Source organism: Strix uralensis, chromosome 4 (assembly GCF_047716275.1).
Source record: "Strix uralensis isolate ZFMK-TIS-50842 chromosome 4, bStrUra1, whole genome shotgun sequence".
Classification (NCBI taxonomy): domain Eukaryota; kingdom Metazoa; phylum Chordata; class Aves; order Strigiformes; family Strigidae; genus Strix; species Strix uralensis.
Window position 1 is genome coordinate 125,795,008 of NC_133975.1, and position 18,862 is coordinate 125,813,869.

The following is an 18,862-nucleotide window of genomic DNA, read 5'->3' on the forward strand; positions in this document are numbered from 1 at the left end:
TCCGGTTTTGAACTGATGAAGATTAGCTGAATTCTGAGCCAATCCAGAATTTGAATTGGCATTAACTGCAATCACTGGGTGACTGTTTTATCCCTGTAAGTGTTTTGGGTCTCATCCACTACAAGGGTTTAATTGTGTCTGTTCTGCTTTTTCACTGTAGGATAACTCCTACTCCCCTGGGAGAGGGGAAAAGCACCACCACTGTCGGTCTTGTTCAAGCCTTAGGAGCACACCTTCACCAGAATGTCTTTGCCTGTGTTCGGCAGCCTTCTCAGGGACCAACCTTTGGTATAAAAGGTATGAGCTGTTCAGTTGCTTGCAGTTGGACTAAATGGTGAAAAATGGCATTCAGAGATTTTATTCTGCTGCATTGTAGTTTTACATAATTCCCAGTTACAATTGCATTTCTTTTTTAAGAAAGAAAAACCTTGGGTAAATTCTTCAGTGTTGTCTTCAGGCGTTGTGCTAGGATTTAACTAAGCTGCTCAACAGTAGCTGCCTTCTTAAAACCATTAAGCAAACACATGTAATACCACTCTGGTCTAGGGACACCTTTATTTGCATGATTTGACTATTGTCTCTCTGTAGGTGGAGCTGCAGGTGGTGGCTATTGTCAAATTACCCCCATGGAAGAGGTAATTCTTTATACAAAGCCTCATTGCATATATAGCTCTCAGACCTTGAATAGATAGTGCAGTCAGATAACTTACAAAATCTTTTTTGTTTATGGCTCACTGTAGCACTCCTGAGAACTGGATGCTTGATTTCAGCAAAGCTTTTTCTCTTAAAAAAAAAGGAAAAAAAAAAAAGTCTTTGGCTGTTTCAGAAGGGTGCCTGTATGGTCAGCGAACTTCATGGAACTGGGAATTCCCAGTTCCTCTGTTCCCATCCCTTCTCTGCCTTGAATTGCTGTATGCCCTTGAGCAAAGTACATCCCATGCCTCTTTTTTTCCCAGCACTGAAATGAAGATGATAATGACTTAATACGTTTTGGAAGCATATTAAGTAGTTCTGTCAGCAGCGGTGGTCACCGACTCTCTGTGAGCTATTTTGGTATACTTGTGTTTTAGATTACTAACTTGAAATGGGAAAAGGGAAGTTGGGAGTCAGTAATACAGAGACCTCAGCTTGTGGGGCACTGGCACTGCAGCATATTTCTGACGTGACTTGGCAACAAGTAAAATCCCGTGTCTGGGGGCAGGGAATTGAAAGGCACGTGTAGCACGTGCTCTCATGCTTCTGTCAACTCTCAAAGTAATTGCCTGTAGAATTCTACCTTTGTCTCGTGCACTATAGATTGACACAGGGCAATTTTAGGAAGAAAAGCAGAAATGATCAAAAGGGCTGTTTGTTCCAATTGATACAGCAAGTCCATAAAAGATAAAAATGTTAAGGAAGCAGAATACTGATTTAGTCAGGTGCCAAGAACACGTGTGAATGATAGATGTGACAGGAAAAATAATCTCCTCCTCTTTGAGAGTGTTAATAAGGCAAGCCAAAATACTTCACTGAGCAGCAGTGGGAAACAGCCCCACTCTGGGAACCAAACTGGCTGAAAGGACTTTCTTTAAGTATGACCCACGTAATATAAATACACATAGTTTTGTGGGGGTGTTTTAATCAATGCATGACTCGTAAAATTGAAGTATCTGGAGTCATTAGTTACAGTAATGACCTTGATACATCACATGATATTTCTGCATGCAGCTTTCATCCTAGGAAAAGATGAGCATGTGAAAAAATTTTAACTTGTACTGCAGAAACAAGGTAGCAATAATTGCTTCTTGTTGCATGTATGTAGAATGAGACAACAATTAGCATTTACTATTTAGGATTTATAATCAGTGTGTGACTAGCTGCATTCTGCTTTTAGCTATCTGGTTTTCAAGACCATAGTAGCAAGACTTCAACAAAATGGTATTGTAAGGTCTTCTGTCATATCACCTTTTCTAATGTCCCCTTTTCATCTTCCTCCTTTGCTGCTCTGCTACAGAGGATAAGGATTGTTTTATCCACACCTTTTGCTCCCCTGCCCTAATGCCAGTTTGTCACATAAGCTGTATATTCTAAGCCATTTGTCAGTATAGCTACATGCAGCCAGATAACTCATGTAGACAAACCCACTCAAACTATCTTTTAATGAGATAGAACCAAGAAAACTACTAGCAGTGTCACTGTGTAGTACGTGGTCTACAAGTTCTGCCTACGATACTGTGTGTTTGAGTGGTTAGCTTATGCAGAGCTCTGTGCAACCACAGCTCTACTGCTAGCACTGCACAAGGTTGTTAGTTTCAATTTAGCTCAGATACCTTTGTGGGAGCTTCAGCAGCTTCAGCTAATGTATGTGTGAAACCTGTTGTGCAAATAATGAGAGTGGGTCAGAAGGAAGGTGAAGGAGGAGCAATGCAGATGTGCCATACCATGGTCTTCTCAGGTGAGCCTGTGAGAACTGTTCTCATGGGGAAAAAAAACCTTTTCATTTGGAAGCTTCGTTCTGGAAGTTTGTAAAATGACATAAATGTGGGGGAGGCATTTTTCTGTTTTAGAGAAATTCTTTCCTCTCTTCCACATACTGCACTGAGCAATCTCTCCCCCTCCACCCTCACCCACTTTAACATTGCTATTAATACTTCTCTTTCCATCTGTCTACGATGAATTGAAATAAATGAAAATTGCAGCAGGATGAGGTAACTGATATGTTTTATCTCCTCTAGTTTAACCTTCACCTTACTGGTGACATCCATGCTATCACTGCAGCCAACAACCTGGTCGCTGCTGCTGTCGACGCACGTATATTCCATGAGCTAACTCAGACTGACCAGGTACGATCCTTTCTTGTGATGTATTTGAGCACAGCCCACTTTGGCCAAGATGTTTTGGGTGTGCCAGCAGTGCTAATTAACTACCTCTTTCGTTCTGCAAGGCTCTCTACAACCGTTTGGTGCCTTCTGTCAGTGGTGTTAGGAAGTTCTCAGACATTCAGATCCGAAGACTACAGGTAAGTTCACTGGTTTTGCATTGGTTTCTGATTCTGTTCCATTTACTCATCCTTACATAGGCAGAGCTTGGTTACAGAAACCCTCGTGTTGTCCTCTAGGTCATTCTTTTGTCATTTATTTTTTATGTAAGGTGTGCAGAAAGTGTGGTAGCCCTTCTTACAGCACAGAAAACAGTGAGATGCAGCCCAAAGGGGAAGAATCATTGATGTAACTCACTTTATCACATGCTGTATGAGTAACACACTGGGAAGAGGCAAAGGAATTAGTGCCCTTTATTAATAGTGTCAATTCGGTATTCTTAATGCAGTATAAGAAAGTACCAGAATCATTTTCTGTACCTTACACCCAGTTACAGCTAAAGATGAATAGTTCCTACATGACAGCTATATAGATAATCCAGCACAAATAAGGGCAATTTGTAAAATTTGACAAAAAGAAAACATAGAGAATTTTTTGTCTTATCCAGATTGAGAAAACAGGGAAAAATGGAAGAAATACCTGTCCCCTACACTGCCCACTCCTCCTCTCCCCCCAAAAAACTTCCCAGTTAAATGAGTAGTCCTGTCATTGAGTGACAGTCAGACCACAGCTCCCCTGATCCTCAGAAATTAATGTGAACTAGCATGTGTCTCTGAATTCTGCAAAAATGAGGGTTAACAGGAATAGTTTTACACGGGGCTTGGACCTTCTGGCTAGGAGGACAGCCTGGGGCCTACTAAGCTCATTCAAAGTACAAACCTGTTTGTACAGTATTCAGTCTGGATCAGTTGCCCATTTGGAAGTCAGGAGCAATAGTCAGACTACTTAGGAAGCTAAAATTCTGAACTCTGATTTATTAATTGGCTATAATGTCTCAACCATTAGAGAATGTGTGGTTTGCTTCCAGTGCTGAGCAAAGAAACTATGTCATGTTGCTTGGTGTTCCTGGCAGACTGCTGAGGAAAATCTACCCTAACCACTCTTCTGGTTATTAAATGTCGAGATGTGAACAGCATGCTAATACTTCAGAAAGATGGTATCTTTTTTGTTGTTGTTTATTTCTTTTTCTAAATGATGTGCTTGAAGAGGAAGAGAACAGGCTTTCTTCTTCCCTGCTGTTCTTCAGGAGAAAAATACGACTTAGCTGTGTAGTTAATTAAAAAAAGCTTGCTCGTTCATAAATCAACTCAATCGTTTTCCTCATTCCTAGGCTTGCACTTGTATCAGGCTTCTTGAGATAATTCTTCTCTCAATTAAGCAACTTGGCAAACTTCCCATCCTCTCAGTATGTTCAAGATCAGCTTTCTGGGATGCTGACAGCCTTGTGACTGAATTGTTTAATTCCTCCTTTGTGCTGCTTAACCAGCGCGCTGAAAGCAGCGTCTTAAATACGTATGGCTGTGTGCAGTGACCCTAGGCAAACTAATGAGAAATGGATGTAAGCATGTGAGACTAATGATTAGAATAAGGCGTGCAAGGAGCTGCAGAGCTCTCTTACTCTTTCTGTAGATGCCTTGCACAAAGCTCGGTGACCACCTGCCCTAATGAGCTGTTGTCTGCTGTGCCCTTTACTAGCTGGCCAGCAGCAGATCTGCTTCCAAATACACACTGATACGGATCACCTTACGTTGGTGTGGGGTCTAGGAGAAGGGGCACCAAAAAGGCAGCCCCTCCTTATTTCTGACTACGCTGCTGCTGCTGCGGAAAGCTCATTGCTCTAGTGAAAGGTTCATTTCTGTGAATCTTTTCATTACACCTTTTCTTTTTTTTCTTGTCCTTTCTTCCCATAGAAATTGGGCATTAACAAAACTGATCCTACGGCTTTGACAAAGGAAGAAGTTAACTTATTTGTGAGATTGGACATTGACCCAGGCACCATAACATGGCAAAGAGGTACAAGAGCCATTAAATGAAAGAATTATTAAGAAAAAACATGTGTAAAAAGAGAGATTTGCAAGTGCAGCAGGAACTGTTTTCTGAGAAAATGGAAAAGAGGGCAGGGCTGCCCTGTCCTTATGAGTGTTTGGTGGGGTAGATGCCTGCACCTGGGATCCCATTTCTAAAGGGTCTGACATAGGAGCTTGAATCTGCTCTGAATTCACAAAGATTAGGACTTCACTAATTGGTGCAGGTTTGTGTTTCTGGGTTTGTCAGTCGCTGAGAGAATTGAGTTTAGCAACTGTAGCCAACAAGCCTTTTTACCTGTCTGAGAAAGCTCTGTGAGCAAGGAGAGGGTTCTGCTCTGGGATTAAACTCAGTTTTTAATCTGCCCACTTGCTCTGTTGGGAACTGACAGCAAATGAAGGCCAGATTTTTTAAAGGTCTTTAAAGACACCTGGAGGTAAGATCAATCTCTGGTCTGGCAGATTTAATATTTCACTAGCAAAAGAAATTTCAAATATGGACATTTTTTTCTGATTTAGGCCCCAAGAGTATTGCTTTTTCTTCTCCTTATTAAAGTACATCAAATATATTCTCCAAAATTTGCTTCATAACCTGTAATGAGGCTAAAGTAGTCTGCCTCATGGGAAATATTTTATGAAATACTTTGAATTTTCCAAGCAGATAGTAAGAAACAGCAAATTTAAGCCAGTATTTGATAGTTTGTGTTTCCAAGGTAATTTGAGTTAATGGAGCTGCGTGAAACTATTCTCACTAAATGGTAGAATCTGACCATTTTATCACTTAACTTATAAAATGATAATTTAATTTCTTTTTGCCTATAATAATTTCCTGATCTCACATTGACTAGTGATGGTGAAAAAGAAATTGGAATAATACTAGCAGCTCTGCTTTTCAGAGAGGCTTTGGACTTGTGGTTAATGCATGCAAAGGGAGGTAGACTCCCTCTGGATGCAGTGCAGGGTCTGCATGAGGCTGTGGGTATCTTAACTTTGTGGTAGTTCAGTTTTGGGGAAGAATCACGTTGAGTAGCACTTGCTATTCTTTAGGAGAGGATGGTGGGTCAAACTGCCATCCTCTCTTCATAGGTGATGCAGCTGAGTGTTTGTAATAGGGCATAGATGTGACTTACGACTTGCAACATGACTTCTCATCTTTCTCTCTGCATTCCTCGCAGTACTGGATACAAATGACAGGTTCCTTAGGAAAATCACTATTGGACAGTCTCCAACAGAAAAAGGCTTCTCACGAATGGTAATTGTTCCCTTTTCTTGCACGTTTTAAAAAGTACTTTGAAAAACATGGTCTTAAAGCAACTTTCTGTAATTCCAGATATTTCCATCTTTTACCAGTACCTTGTTAAAGAGAAAGCAGGAAGTCCCTTCAAACAAGCAGTTAAATTTGCTACCAGTGCAGTGTTTAGTTTTATTGTTTGTTCCCTCCTTCCCTGTTCTCTCCTGAATGTTGGCTTCCCAAACTGGGATGACTGTGGCATAACAGTGGTACACAAGTGCCCTCGCAGTGGCTCATTTTCACCACTGCAGATGCTTTGGGTGGGGTGTATCTGGCCAAAACTAGACACAGTATCTCAGCTTGTTGTCTAGATTCATTATATAATCAATAGAGTAAAATAGGCAATCTGGGCTGTGACTCCTCTCATCCCTTAAGTAACTGTCAAATTAATAGTTCAAATTAATAGTGCTTGGAAAAGCTGTTTTCTATTGACTTGAAATGTCCCTAGGGCGCTTAGCTTCGATGGAGGTGTCTGTGTTATGTCAGATGAATTCTACCCTTCATTTCCTATAGAATCTGATTTTTTTTTTGTCATTTACTGTACTGTTTAGTGATAGTCAGATGAGTTAGTAAGCTCAGTCTTCAAAAATATAATTTGTTAGTGTTAAGCATTCTTACATGAATCATTAATGTATGTGCCAGGAGAGAGTCATGTAATAGCGATGGAATAAGTAGTTTTTACTTAATTTTGCAGAAAAAGCCCCCAGTTTAAAGCGGCCAAATTAAATGAAGTATGTTCTGAGAGTAATGCTTTGGTTTCATTTCTTTTATACTTGTATGTCTGGGGGGTTTTTTGTTTTGGTTTTTTTTGTTATGATGGTGATGATTGGCCTTGTTTCAAGAATTTAACGGAGGTAAGGATTGCTGCTAGGGAATCTGGATGTGTTCACATTCTTTATTCATCTCTTGCAGGCTCAGTTTGACATCACAGTGAGCAGTGAAATCATGGCAGTTCTAGCACTCTCTGATGGGTTGGATGATATGAAAAAGCGACTGGGCAGAATGGTAGTAGCCTCCAGCAAGAGAGGAGAACCAGTTACAACAGACGACCTTGTAAGAGAGTCATTCAGTTCTTAAATGCTTTTTCCTATTACTTCTGAAAGTCCTTAGACTGAAAAGCATAGAGACAGTTCTGTACAGAAAAGACCTTAGCATACAGAAGATCAAAGATGAACTCAGCCCCTGGAGTCGATGAAGGTTTTACGTCAGTGTGACTAGCACCTTACCCAGAGAGTATGTGTGCGCATGTGACCTGGGCAGGGACAGAGGGTGCTGTGTGACATGCTGTGTGTCACGTTGAAGCTAGCAGCATAAGAATTAATGGGGAAATACACAGTGGCTTTTAGATGAAAAGCATATTTACCAATTGGAAGAACTCAAAATGCATCCTGCTGGCCATCCTGTTTCTCAGGCTCCCTGGAGTGAGGAAAACGCGGAGCAGGAACAAAGCCTTGTGCAAATTTGATTACACATGATGAAATATCTTATTCTGGGAGGCTGTGAATTCTCTAAAAGCCAAACCCTTTGCAAAAAGTGCAAGGTCTCCATAAGGCAGCCTTTGAGGGGGACAAATCCTTTATTTGCACTGCATGAAATGCTGACTGTAGTAGCACTGGTGATGTCTGTTACCAGTATGTAAAGCAGTCCTAAGCAGCAGTTGCAAGCTGCAGCACTGTCTTGCAGCTGTCCATACCACAATTATTAGTACAGTTCTTGGCATGTTTGTGGAGTGTGTCAGCTAGCACTCTCCCAGACAGTGCTTCGGCGTGGTTTTGGGGGAGCAGCCCGTGCCCCAGACACTTCTTTCAATACATGTTTTGAAGGTGGCAACCCTGTTTGGAGAAGGGAAGGGGAATTGAGCCCTGTATGTGAACTGTGCCCTGCCACTTGGCCTCAAGACAGAGAACAGGCTCAGGACTGTTGCACTAGTCAGTAGAGATATGATATCGGTGCTTACTGCTGTCCTGTGTAGTAGATATTTCACAGCCTGCTTTGCTAAAGACAAGAGCATTACAAATTTGCATGATGTGGTGTTAATGAGGTTTGTCTTGCATTTTCTGAATGAATGTTTCCAGTGGAATAGAATAATACCCACAGGATGAGTATCCTGACCTGTCCTTTCAGCAAGGTGGGACACAGCACTAAGGCTTACCCAGCTCTTGCTATCTTACTGTGGGTTTTTTTGTTTTCTTGTGTGTTTGGGGGGTTTTTTTGTTTGTTTTACTTCCTCCCAGGATAAACCTAAGAAACAATAGATTAGCGGTGTGACCTGACTCTGGCCTTGCAGAAAAAGGGCTAGGCTGGGAACCATGTATCTGTAAATGTCCTTAAGTGAGACATTTCTTGGGAATGAGGGAGGGCATATGCCAAAGCTCTGTAGGCAGCTTTGAGATTTTAATTCCTACTGCTAGCATGCTGCCAGTTTAACCTTAAGTACCTGAGTTAAACCCTGTTCTGGAAAACAGGAGTCTCTCCTGCTGTCCATCCATAGTGGAGACAGATGGTGCTTGGGTAGGGAGTTGCTTAGAGTTTTATGTAGAATCCAGGAGATAGAAGTCTTTCATATCAAGAATTTTTTTTACTTTTTTTTTTTAATTCTAATTCTATTTCCTTTTGTCCATTGCAACTGCAGAATGCTGGATGCTATCAGACCTGTCCAACAGGTTCTCTTGCATGTTGTATGTTTGCACTGATGGCAGCCATTGGTTTGCATTGTTAGGACTGTGTTACATACTCCTCATGCAGGCAGAAACGTGGTGATTGCAAAGACCAGACTAGCACAGTAAGATGTCTGGGTCCTTCTGCTCTGATATAACCAGTGTCATGAGTGTGGTACCAGGAGGCACAAAGAAACTGGGAAGGAATATGGAATCGAAAACTGACTACAGGTTTTTGGAGATGGGATGTATTGATGTGCCTCTGAGCGACACAGGCCTGAAATGTCACCATGGAAATCTTGCTCTGTAGTTTTCATTATTCTGGAGATGACTGAAGTTTAAAGCTTATCCATTAAATGTTAAATAAGCTTTCATGTGGCAAGAGTAAAACTAATGAAACAAAGCAGTGAATGTCTTCTTTTTAAAAATCTTTCATATAATTAAGTGCTGCAATCCAATTGAAATTAAAAGGGAAGAAAAAGAAATAATGGTTCAAGGTTTTCATAACTGCTGTTAACATTTGGCTCAGTACCCATGATAGCAATTCTAGTTACTTTTGCAAGTGCTGGGTAACAGCCAGTTTGGTTTCCACTGGACTGTGTCAATCACAAGGATGACCAAACCCTCATTTTCTCTTCCCAGAGCAGATGTAGATGAAATCATAAGCTTTCCCTTCACAGGAAGCAGAATTGCAGTATATCTCAGAGGAAACATGGTCTCCAGTGTTTGCCTTTCATGATGTCAGCCTGGTCTTTCTCATGAGCACAGAGATTCACTTTAAAAGTTATTTCAGCACAAGAGACTTGGGCAGGATGTAGCAGCTTGTTATGACATTTTAAGGCCAGTATGTACAGCCTAGTTGCTGAAATGAGGAAGGAAGAAAGTCCAAGACATCTACCTGCAAGACCAAGAACATTGCTTTGTGCCACTGAATGGGCTACAGTAAACCATATGTAGCTAAGGGTAACTCTCTCGCTGCTATTGTTTACTAACCTTGCTCTGGCGTTGAAATAGCAATTGTTCTTTACACCTTCAGTATGAAGTGATGGCCAAGCAAGGTCACAGCCAAGAGGCTGCCCCCAGGAGAAATCACAGATCCTCTTATAAGAATGTAAAGGTCGTTATTCTGCCTTGCCCTGTCTAGAGTTAGTTTTAGAGTTAGTTTCGAGGCCAGGTTGGACGGGGCTTTGAGTGACCTGGTCTAGCGGAAGGTGTCCCTGCCTATGGCAGGGGGGCTGGAACTAGGTGATCTTTGAGTTCCCTTCCAACACAAACCATTCTGTGATATCTAGAGCAACTGCTGGTTCTGCTCCTGAAAGCTCACCAGGACAAAAGCAGAGCCTTGACACTGCATAGGAACTGTCTCAAGGTCTCAGTACATCTGGAAACTGATTGCTCTTTTTTTCTTTTAGGGAGTGACTGGTGCTCTGGCTGTCTTGATGAGAGATGCTGTTAAACCAAACCTCATGCAGACACTAGAGGTGAGCACAGATGATTTTCTCTATGTGCATTCTCAGAGCTAAGAAGCACCCACTTCAGTTCATTCATCACAATCAGCATGGGCTTACTCGGCTTAGAGTTGGAGGTTTACTGCGGTTTCCTACCCAAGGTTCAGGGCTAGGGGAGAAGGCTAGCTTCTTTCCAGGTCTGCCACTGGCGTGTGGAATGACCCCAAGGAAATGCACTAAACTTTGCTGTGTCTCTTTTCTATTGTCTTTAATGCCAGGAAGTGTTTTGGGAATCTGAATGGTGTGGATGCAGGAGAATGGCAAAGAGTTTCTGGGATTTAGTCATCCTTTTCCTAAGAGGATTAATATCTCCACTTGTGCAGATTATTATAATCCTGTTTGCCCTGTAGTCCTTATTACTGATAACAAATGTTTGATCAGAAGGCTGTAAGATTTGTCTTCTAAAAGCGTTTTTCTTTACCTTCAGGTACCATAGTACTTAGCTCTTGAAATGCTGCAGATTTGTTAAATTGTACCCTCTGATTTTCTCTCTCCCTCCCACACCCCCCTTTTTCTAGGGAACACCAGTGTTTGTACATGCTGGACCTTTTGCCAATATTGCACATGGGAATTCTTCAGTGTTGGCAGACAAAATAGCACTGAAGCTTGTGGGTAAAGAGGGTTTTGTTGGTAAGTGTGTGGGATATGTATGTTTGTTTGTTTGTTTTGCAGGGAGGGATCTGCCTTTTTTTAATCGTGACTGTCTTTTGGTTTTTTTGTCTTGGAAGAAGCTTCGGATTTATATAATGAGAGCATGATTTCTCTACCCAGCAACCTCTCACAAGCTTCTTTTCTTTTAATTCCTACTCTAGTTACAGAAGCAGGATTTGGTGCGGACATAGGCATGGAGAAATTCTTTAATATTAAGTGCCGTTATTCCGGTCTCCGGCCTCATGTGGTGGTGTTGGTTGCTACTGTCCGAGCTCTGAAAATGCATGGAGGAGGGCCTGCAGTAAGTACTGGGCAAGGTTTCCTTTAGGCCTGAGGGGCTGTTACTGTTGTTCTGATCCAGTCACTTAAAGCCCTGTAGGGTTTGATCTGCTTGTAATTATTTTGAGATTTGCAGTTGTAAAAGGAATCCATATGTCCCTGTTGTTTGTAAGCAACAAAGTATGCTTACAGGTACATACCTGCTTGTTTTATTGTCCTAATGAAGTGCTTGTATGCTGGGGCACTTGTGATACTACCACAGCCAGTCATTTGTTGTACTGTGAGTGCATCTTGCAGACTTTTATTCTTCCTTTTATTTTTTGTCGTAGAAAAAAGGATCAGCTTGCAGTAGAATGTTGTATCTCGATACTGTTTAATAAGAATTAAGCACAAATTTCTGTCATGGATAAAAATTTTATGGGGTTCCATCTTTTGTCTTTTTTTTTCCTTTTTTTTTTTCCCCAGGTCACTGCTGGGGTACCTTTACCAAAGGAGTACATGGAAGAGGTAACCTTCTTTAGCTGTTGTGACAGTTGACCAGCTAACTGCAGTCATGACACAATATTGTCATGCAGTGCATGCCTGGATAGCTAGTGTGTCATTTCTTTAGCTGCCAGGGAACTGCTTCCTCATACAAGCTGTAATATTCGTGGGGTTGTTTTGGGTTTTTTTTTTTTTTTATGTTGTTACTTTGGCTCTGCTCTTTCAAGCGTTTATTGTACTTGACCTAGCCAGTATTCAGAGCCATCTCGTTTCTCCTGAGCTCATGCAATTACCTGCGCGCTCAGTTTTTCATACTAATATCTACTCTGTGTCCCCTGACCCTCTCAGTATGGACTAATTGCTTGGCTGAAATATTGTCTCTGAAAATATTCAGAGTGCCTGTCTAATTACTCTCTTCTTAGCAGCAGCAGTTTCTGGTTTTATTTCCCCCCTGCCTCCTTTGCAAGCAGAGAGGAAAGTGAACTAAAGTCTCAGCTTCTATCCTTGTGACTGAATGGTTGCATACACTTGGATAACGGGTCTGGTTGTCTTTACATTGCTGCAGCTTTTTCACTTGTGGAGCTTCTCTATGGATTATTCTTTGCATAGGAAGGGATGAAATGTCTGGATTTCCGTGAATAGTTTCTGATGCTGCAAAATGTAAATATGTGTAAACCAAAAGCTGTTGCCACAGACTTCAAACAAGTGTCATGAAATTCACTGCTAATGATATTTAATACATAGAGGAATGTGTCAGAGATGAAAATTAGGCTTTACTGTGGGGAGTTAATGAGCATGGGTATTAACTATTAAGAATAACAAAAACGATAAACAGGGATTTCTCTTACCTTGACTTGGCAGCTGAAACCAGTGATCATTGATCATTAGAAGTGGTCATTCCTTTTCCTGTCTTCCACTCAAGAGCATGCAGTGGTCTGGGCTGTTCAGAAAGCAGCACTGGGGATTTGCCTTTGTGGTTTCATTCCCATTTTGACATTTTTATCATTAGCTGTGGACGTAATGCATTAACATTAGCTGTGGACTTGGAACAAAAGTTTCACTGCCCCTGATAAAACATGCTTCCTGCTTGCTGTCTTCTTTACAGAATCTTCAGCTGTTGGCAAGAGGCTGTAGTAACCTAAACAAGCAAATCCAAAATGCACGGATGTTTGGTGTCCCAGTAGTAGTGGCTGTCAATGCTTTCAAGTAAGTGAGCTGGGACATGAAAGTGATGGATGGGAGTAAAATTGTGGCACTTTATATGCTATGTTTAACACAAACTCTTGTTTTCAGTACTGTTGATATTTTTTTTTGCAGCATTTTGCATTGTTGGAAGATGCTAAATAAATAAGGGAGCTCTGATTATCGTTTCAAATGCATTCCTTAGTTTAAATTAGCTTAGGATTTTATGATCAGTGACTACTATCTGGATTACTTATACCCTGACTGGCCAAATTACTGTGGACAAAAGGTGCCTGTGATGATCGTACAGTCATAGAATGATTTGGATTGGAAGCGACCTTAAAGATCATCTACTTCCAACCCCCCTGTCATGGGCAGGGACACCTTCCACTAGACCAGGTTGCTCAAAGCCCCAACCTGGCCTTGAACCCTTCGAGGGAGGGGGCAGCCACAACTTCTCTGGGCAACCTGTGCCAGTGTCTCGCCACCCTCACAGTAAATAATTTCTTCCTTACATCTAATCTAAATCTACCCTCTGTCAGTTTAAAGCCATTACCCCTCATCCTATCACTACACTCCCTGATAAAGAGTCCCTCCCCATCTTTCCTGTAGCCCCCTTTAAGTACTGGAAGGCCGCTATAAGGTCTCCCCAGAGCCTTCTCTTCTCCAGGCTGAACAACCCCAACTCTCTCAGCCTGTCCTCACAGGGGAGGTGCTCCAGCCCCTGATCATCTTCGTGGCTGCCTCTGGACCTGCTCCAACAGGTCCATGTCCTCCTTATGTTGGTGGCCCCAGAGCTGAATGCAGTGCTGCAAGTGGGGTCTCACAAGAGTGGAACAGAGGGGAGAATCCCCTCCCTCGACCTGCTGGCCACACTCTTGATGCAGCCGAGGATGCAGCTGGCTTTCTGGGCTGCGAGTGCACATTGCCGGGTCATGTTGAGCCTCTTGTCAACCAACACCCCCAAGTCCTTCTCCTCATGGCTGCTCTCAATCCACTCACCACCCAGCCGGTATTTGTGCTTGGGATTGCCCCGACCCATGGGCAGGACCTTGCACTTGGCCTTGTTGACCTTCATGAGGTTCACACGGGCGCACCTCTCCAGCCTGTTCAGGTCCCTCTGGATGGCACATCCCTTCCCTCCAGTGTGTCAACCGCACCACACAGCTTGGGGTCATCAGTGAACTTGCTGAGGGTGCCTCAATCCCACTGTCCATGTCACCAACAAAGTTAAACAGCGCCAGTCCCAGCACGACCCCTGAGGAACATCACACGTCTCTGCTCTCCACTTGGACATTGAGCCATTGACCACAACTCTTTGATGCGACCATCCAGCCAATTCCTTATCCACTGAGCGGTCCACAATGTGGAATCTAAGTTCATAATAGATGGTGAGGTGCTGTCAAACACGCTGTGTTCAGTGGTCTGCTGTATGGAATAATTCTGCCCTGCTAAGAGCATTTTGGGCTCTGCACGTTGTGTGCTGCACAGGAAATGGAATCTGTATGTGGTCTCTTTATGCAAGCAGAAGGGCTTTGAACTGGTGTGTTAAAGCTGATGCCACTTGAAGCAGAGTAACCAGCTAAGGATTCTTCATCTGAAGTAAATGCATATTGGCTGATTTAGAGAAATTATGGGGTTTAGCTTGTTGTGTGCACACGATACAGCACTTCTAAATCAGTAATACTAATACTTTTTGAGTTTGCTTCTGAAAACAAGAGTTGCGTTGCTGATACAGGACAGATATGACAGTCTGGAACACTGCTCTGTTAGTTGTCATGGGTTTCTGCATGTAGTTCTAGAGCTACCTGTTGCTGTCTGTTTTTCTGTGGAGTAGCTTCCTTCACCAAGGTGGGGAGGGCTGTGGTGGACAGTCCCTCAGCAGCTTCCTGGTGGCTGGACTCTGTGATTTCTTTGGACAGCTTTTGGACCTTGTCAAGAGTGAAAATGGTTCGAAGAAATAGTTAATTTACTGTGTGTGCATTCTGGTACAAACGTGCAAACTCTTCTCCTTACAGAACAGATACAAAGGCTGAACTGGCCCTTGTAGTACAACTGGCAAAGGAAGCAGGAGCCTTCGATGCTGTGGAGTGCACTCACTGGGCAGAGGGAGGTAAAGGAGCAGTTGCACTGGCCCAAGCTGTTCAGAGAGCATCGCAGGCACCAAGCAACTTCAGGTTCCTCTATAATGTGGAGGTAAGAACTTGCAGTATTACAGAGGTACTTTGTTTATAAGGTGGAGTTCAGTTGCTTTCACTAGCTTAGGTTGCTGAAGGCTGTCTGAAAGGCTGCTCTGAAAAGCTAAGAAGAAATTTGGTTTTAGAACATAACATTTATTCCACCAGTTTCAAAGACCTAGTTAGTCAGTTCTTGTTTTGACTACCCAGTGAAATATTGGTTACTTTTGACACTGCAAGATGCTGTTGTGACTTGGATAGACATCTAAAATGTGGCAGCTGCATTCCAGAGTAGGGGGAAGTTTAGTTCTTGAACTTGAGACATGCATTCCTGTCAGAACGTGAGCTGGAACAAGCGTGACCAAACCTGTTACCTTACTGCAGAGCTTCTGGGTGCACTTGTTGCTCAGGGTGGGAATCCATATAACAGGCTATGGAACAGAGTTTGGCCATTTTAAACTTTTTTTTTTCTCTGCAAGTAAGGCTTATGGAGTCACACTACAGGTCAGGGTGGAAGAGACTTGAGGGGTGTGTGTGTATTTCTAATGACTTTGTACATTAAGCAAATTTGACAGATGACTTGGAGGTAATGAAGTCACTGTTAGTTCCCAGGATATGGCCTGAATCCTCCTTTAATAGCAAGCACCTATTCAGGAACCTAATGAGGTACAGAGCTGTGTCATTATATCTTATTTTAGCTCCCTAACAGATGCTTTCAATTTTTCTTCTTTAACTTGTTTTATTTGTGCTTTTATTTAACCATTAACTTGTATTCCCTCAAATTATTTTTGTCTGCTCTTTGACTTAGACTTGAGAGAGAATAAAGATGCTGCATTTGCAGTGGGGGCAATTAACATGTAAGCACAGCTTATAAGAAACACCGTTGGCTAATCTTTTTGTTTCTGACTGTAGTAAACTTGTTTGCCTTCTTACCAAGAGAAACAACTGCAACAAGATAAATGAAACGTGTTTTGAAAACCCTCAAATTCCTGTATAGCTTTGTTCTACAGCGAATGGGAATAGCTCTTGTATCAGCAGAAGGGCATTGCACAGCACATATGGAGGGTTCTGAAGCTGCCGTGATGTTACGAGTCTTTGTAGTTTGGCCACACTGACTTGTCTGTCTGGTTTTTTTCTAGCTCCCTGTTATAGATAAGATCAGGCTTATTGCACAGCAGATCTACGGGGCAAGTGACATTGAGCTACTTCCAGAAGCGCAGGAGAAAGTCACCTTGTACACTAAGCAAGTGAGTTTTCCATGTCACCTGATACCAGTAGTGCTTTTCATTTAAAAAGTTCATATTGAACAGTGATGTTCAAACTGTGTGTGAAGAGAATCATCACTCAAATCATGTCCTTGTCTAGGACTTGTTAGATGCTGCTATGGCAGAGGAGGAAGAGGAGGTGGTATGGGGAGGGAGAAACTGACCCTGGCTTCTAGTGGAGAGGACAGAACTCATCTGGCTCAGTAGCACATCTGTGATAGTGTATGGGGAGAGAAGGGCAGAAGGATTCAGTGATACTCTCAAATCTTTCAGCAATTTGGGAATTGGGAAACTACAAGTGGTCACACTGGTGCTAAATAGTCTCTGATGATTTCCTTTTTATCTTGTTCCACTGCATTGTCTAATCAGTTTTTTGAACCCATATGGATTTTTGGCAATTGCAATTACGTTGGGGAAAAAGTTCCACAGGTGATAGCAGACTTCTTTCCACAAGAAGTATTGTTTTATAAGTTTTGAACCTGGCATCTGGTTGTTGAATTAGATGCTTTCTGGTTGTTGTGTTGCTTTTACTCTTCTCTAGCATGACATTCTTGTGAATTTACCTGCTTCTGCATTAATGAAGGTCTGTAAAGGGCTTTGAAGAGAAGAGCAATGTGAGAACTAGCCATTCTTTTTACATTGTGCTTGAATAATTTTGCTTTTGCAATTCATTTACTACTGGCACATATAGTTTCTTGCTTTCATGTTTCTTGTATATTCCCTTACAAGTCTATCAAAATACCGTAGGCATGTAATTGCCACTTCCTCGTGACCTGCAATTATATTGATCAAACAGTTCTAATTAACTGACCTCAGCCAAACAAGAACTTCAGTTCTGACCTGTTTAAATTAATGTTTTGAGAAGAAAGTAGAAAGTAAGTTAGCTATCAAGGTTTTATATCTAACACTTCCATACCATTAATTTTTTTCCTCAGTTGGATGTGCTGGGGGCCATGGTTCTTTAATACTTAGCAGGGGGCAGAGGGAGATTATGAGAGAGGAGGAATGGGGATGCAGAATGGTCAACACATCTGACAGGATGTGGATGAAACAGTTGGTGAGAAGTAAAATTTCCTGTAAAATGCCTGATGTCTGCAGAGAATGGCAAATAGAGCAATTACATTCATGTACAAGAAAATTTACTATTTTTTCACTTACTTCTCTCCCCTTTCTCTCTCTGCTTTCATTGCCTTTCCCAGGGATTTGGAAACCTGCCAATCTGCATGGCTAAAACTCACTTATCGTTGTCTCATGACCCTGAACAAAAAGGGGCACCTACAGGTTTTATTCTGCCAATCCGAGACATTCGGGCCAGTGTTGGTGCTGGATTTCTGTATCCACTAGTAGGAACGGTATGTGATTGAGTGAAACCCTCAACTGTGGGGCGAGGAAAAAGCAATTCGTGTGCATTCCAGTAAGAGTTACAAAAGGTATCTTAAATTAGGAGAGTCCTCGTCCTTTACAGTTGGTGTTATAACAGTTCAGTGTATTAGATGCCCTCAACAGGTTTTTTTTTTTTCAGGGGGAAGAGGGAAGCAAAAATAGACCATCTGACCATTTGAATACTTAGAAAGCCCCCAGTGTACTCCTCAGCTCCCACATCTCTGTTTTCCTGGATTTTGAGGAAGGAGTGAGCTCTCTAGCTAATGAATTCTGGGAACTGCAGTCTGGCAGAGGGGATGGGAGAAATCCTTGGCCCACCTAATTGCCGTTGTGACTTTGCATTCCTGATGAAAGCTCTTTGCAGTATTGCAGGTGAAGTCTGTGTACACCTGCAGATCAGGGTAGAACAAGACAACTCCTCCAGAGCTTACAAAGCAAACAACTTTTGATGAAACGCCTCCAAAGTGAAGCTGATCTGTACTATTAATCATTTATCAGTCTCCTCTCCCATTTGGTTCTTGTGGTTTTGCTGACCATCTGTTTGCTGTTCAGCCTGCATCAGTTCCAACAATTCATTACTATGCCCTTGAGTTTTTAGTTTCTGTTCTTTGACGTGCTTGACATAATGTCAGCTGAGAGGAGAGAGAGTAGCTACAATGGAAACAGGATCCTGGAATAGCTTTGATATGAATTGCCTGGCAGAAAGAGGAGCTACCTGCAAAATGAACTAACGTTCAAGTTTGCATCCAAAGAAAGAATGTTAGGATGAAAGGATCTGCTGGAAGTCTTATCTGGGGAATCTCTTCTGGGCAAATGTTAAGTAACTTGTTAGATTATTTTAGGGGATGAAGCAGTTGGAGCAAGCAGCTCTGTCTTTTTCTTATATTTTGGGCCTGAACCTTTTTCGGAAGTCTTCATGGCAACATGTTTGTTTTAAGCTTTCAAAAGCATTGGGATGCGTGGCTCAGATGATGAAATTTGCTGATTTAAGAGTTGGATCCCTTCTTCCTTCAAATGCTAGCTAGAGCCAAATATTGGGTATCTTTTTCTTTTAATTCTTTAAAAAAAAGGTAGGTAAAGGTATCCAGATTACCCAACATAAAT

At 42.1% G+C, this 18,862-nt stretch overlaps 1 protein-coding gene across 1 annotated transcript in view; it reads left to right on the top strand.

Annotated features, from left to right (window-relative positions):
- The window catches only part of MTHFD1 (methylenetetrahydrofolate dehydrogenase, cyclohydrolase and formyltetrahydrofolate synthetase 1), a 43,292-nt gene that overhangs the window by 20,193 nt on the left and 4,237 nt on the right, over positions 1-18,862 (top strand). Inside the window, exons 12-26 of the mRNA XM_074869035.1 lie at positions 161-297; positions 589-635; positions 2,715-2,822; positions 2,924-2,998; positions 4,769-4,871; positions 6,058-6,134; positions 7,086-7,226; positions 10,243-10,311; positions 10,857-10,968; positions 11,151-11,290; positions 11,734-11,775; positions 12,857-12,957; positions 14,952-15,129; positions 16,250-16,357; positions 17,575-17,727. Of these exons, the coding sequence (XP_074725136.1) occupies positions 161-297; positions 589-635; positions 2,715-2,822; positions 2,924-2,998; positions 4,769-4,871; positions 6,058-6,134; positions 7,086-7,226; positions 10,243-10,311; positions 10,857-10,968; positions 11,151-11,290; positions 11,734-11,775; positions 12,857-12,957; positions 14,952-15,129; positions 16,250-16,357; positions 17,575-17,727 (1,591 nt within the window). The remainder of the gene's footprint in view (positions 1-160; positions 298-588; positions 636-2,714; positions 2,823-2,923; positions 2,999-4,768; positions 4,872-6,057; positions 6,135-7,085; positions 7,227-10,242; positions 10,312-10,856; positions 10,969-11,150; positions 11,291-11,733; positions 11,776-12,856; positions 12,958-14,951; positions 15,130-16,249; positions 16,358-17,574; positions 17,728-18,862) is intronic.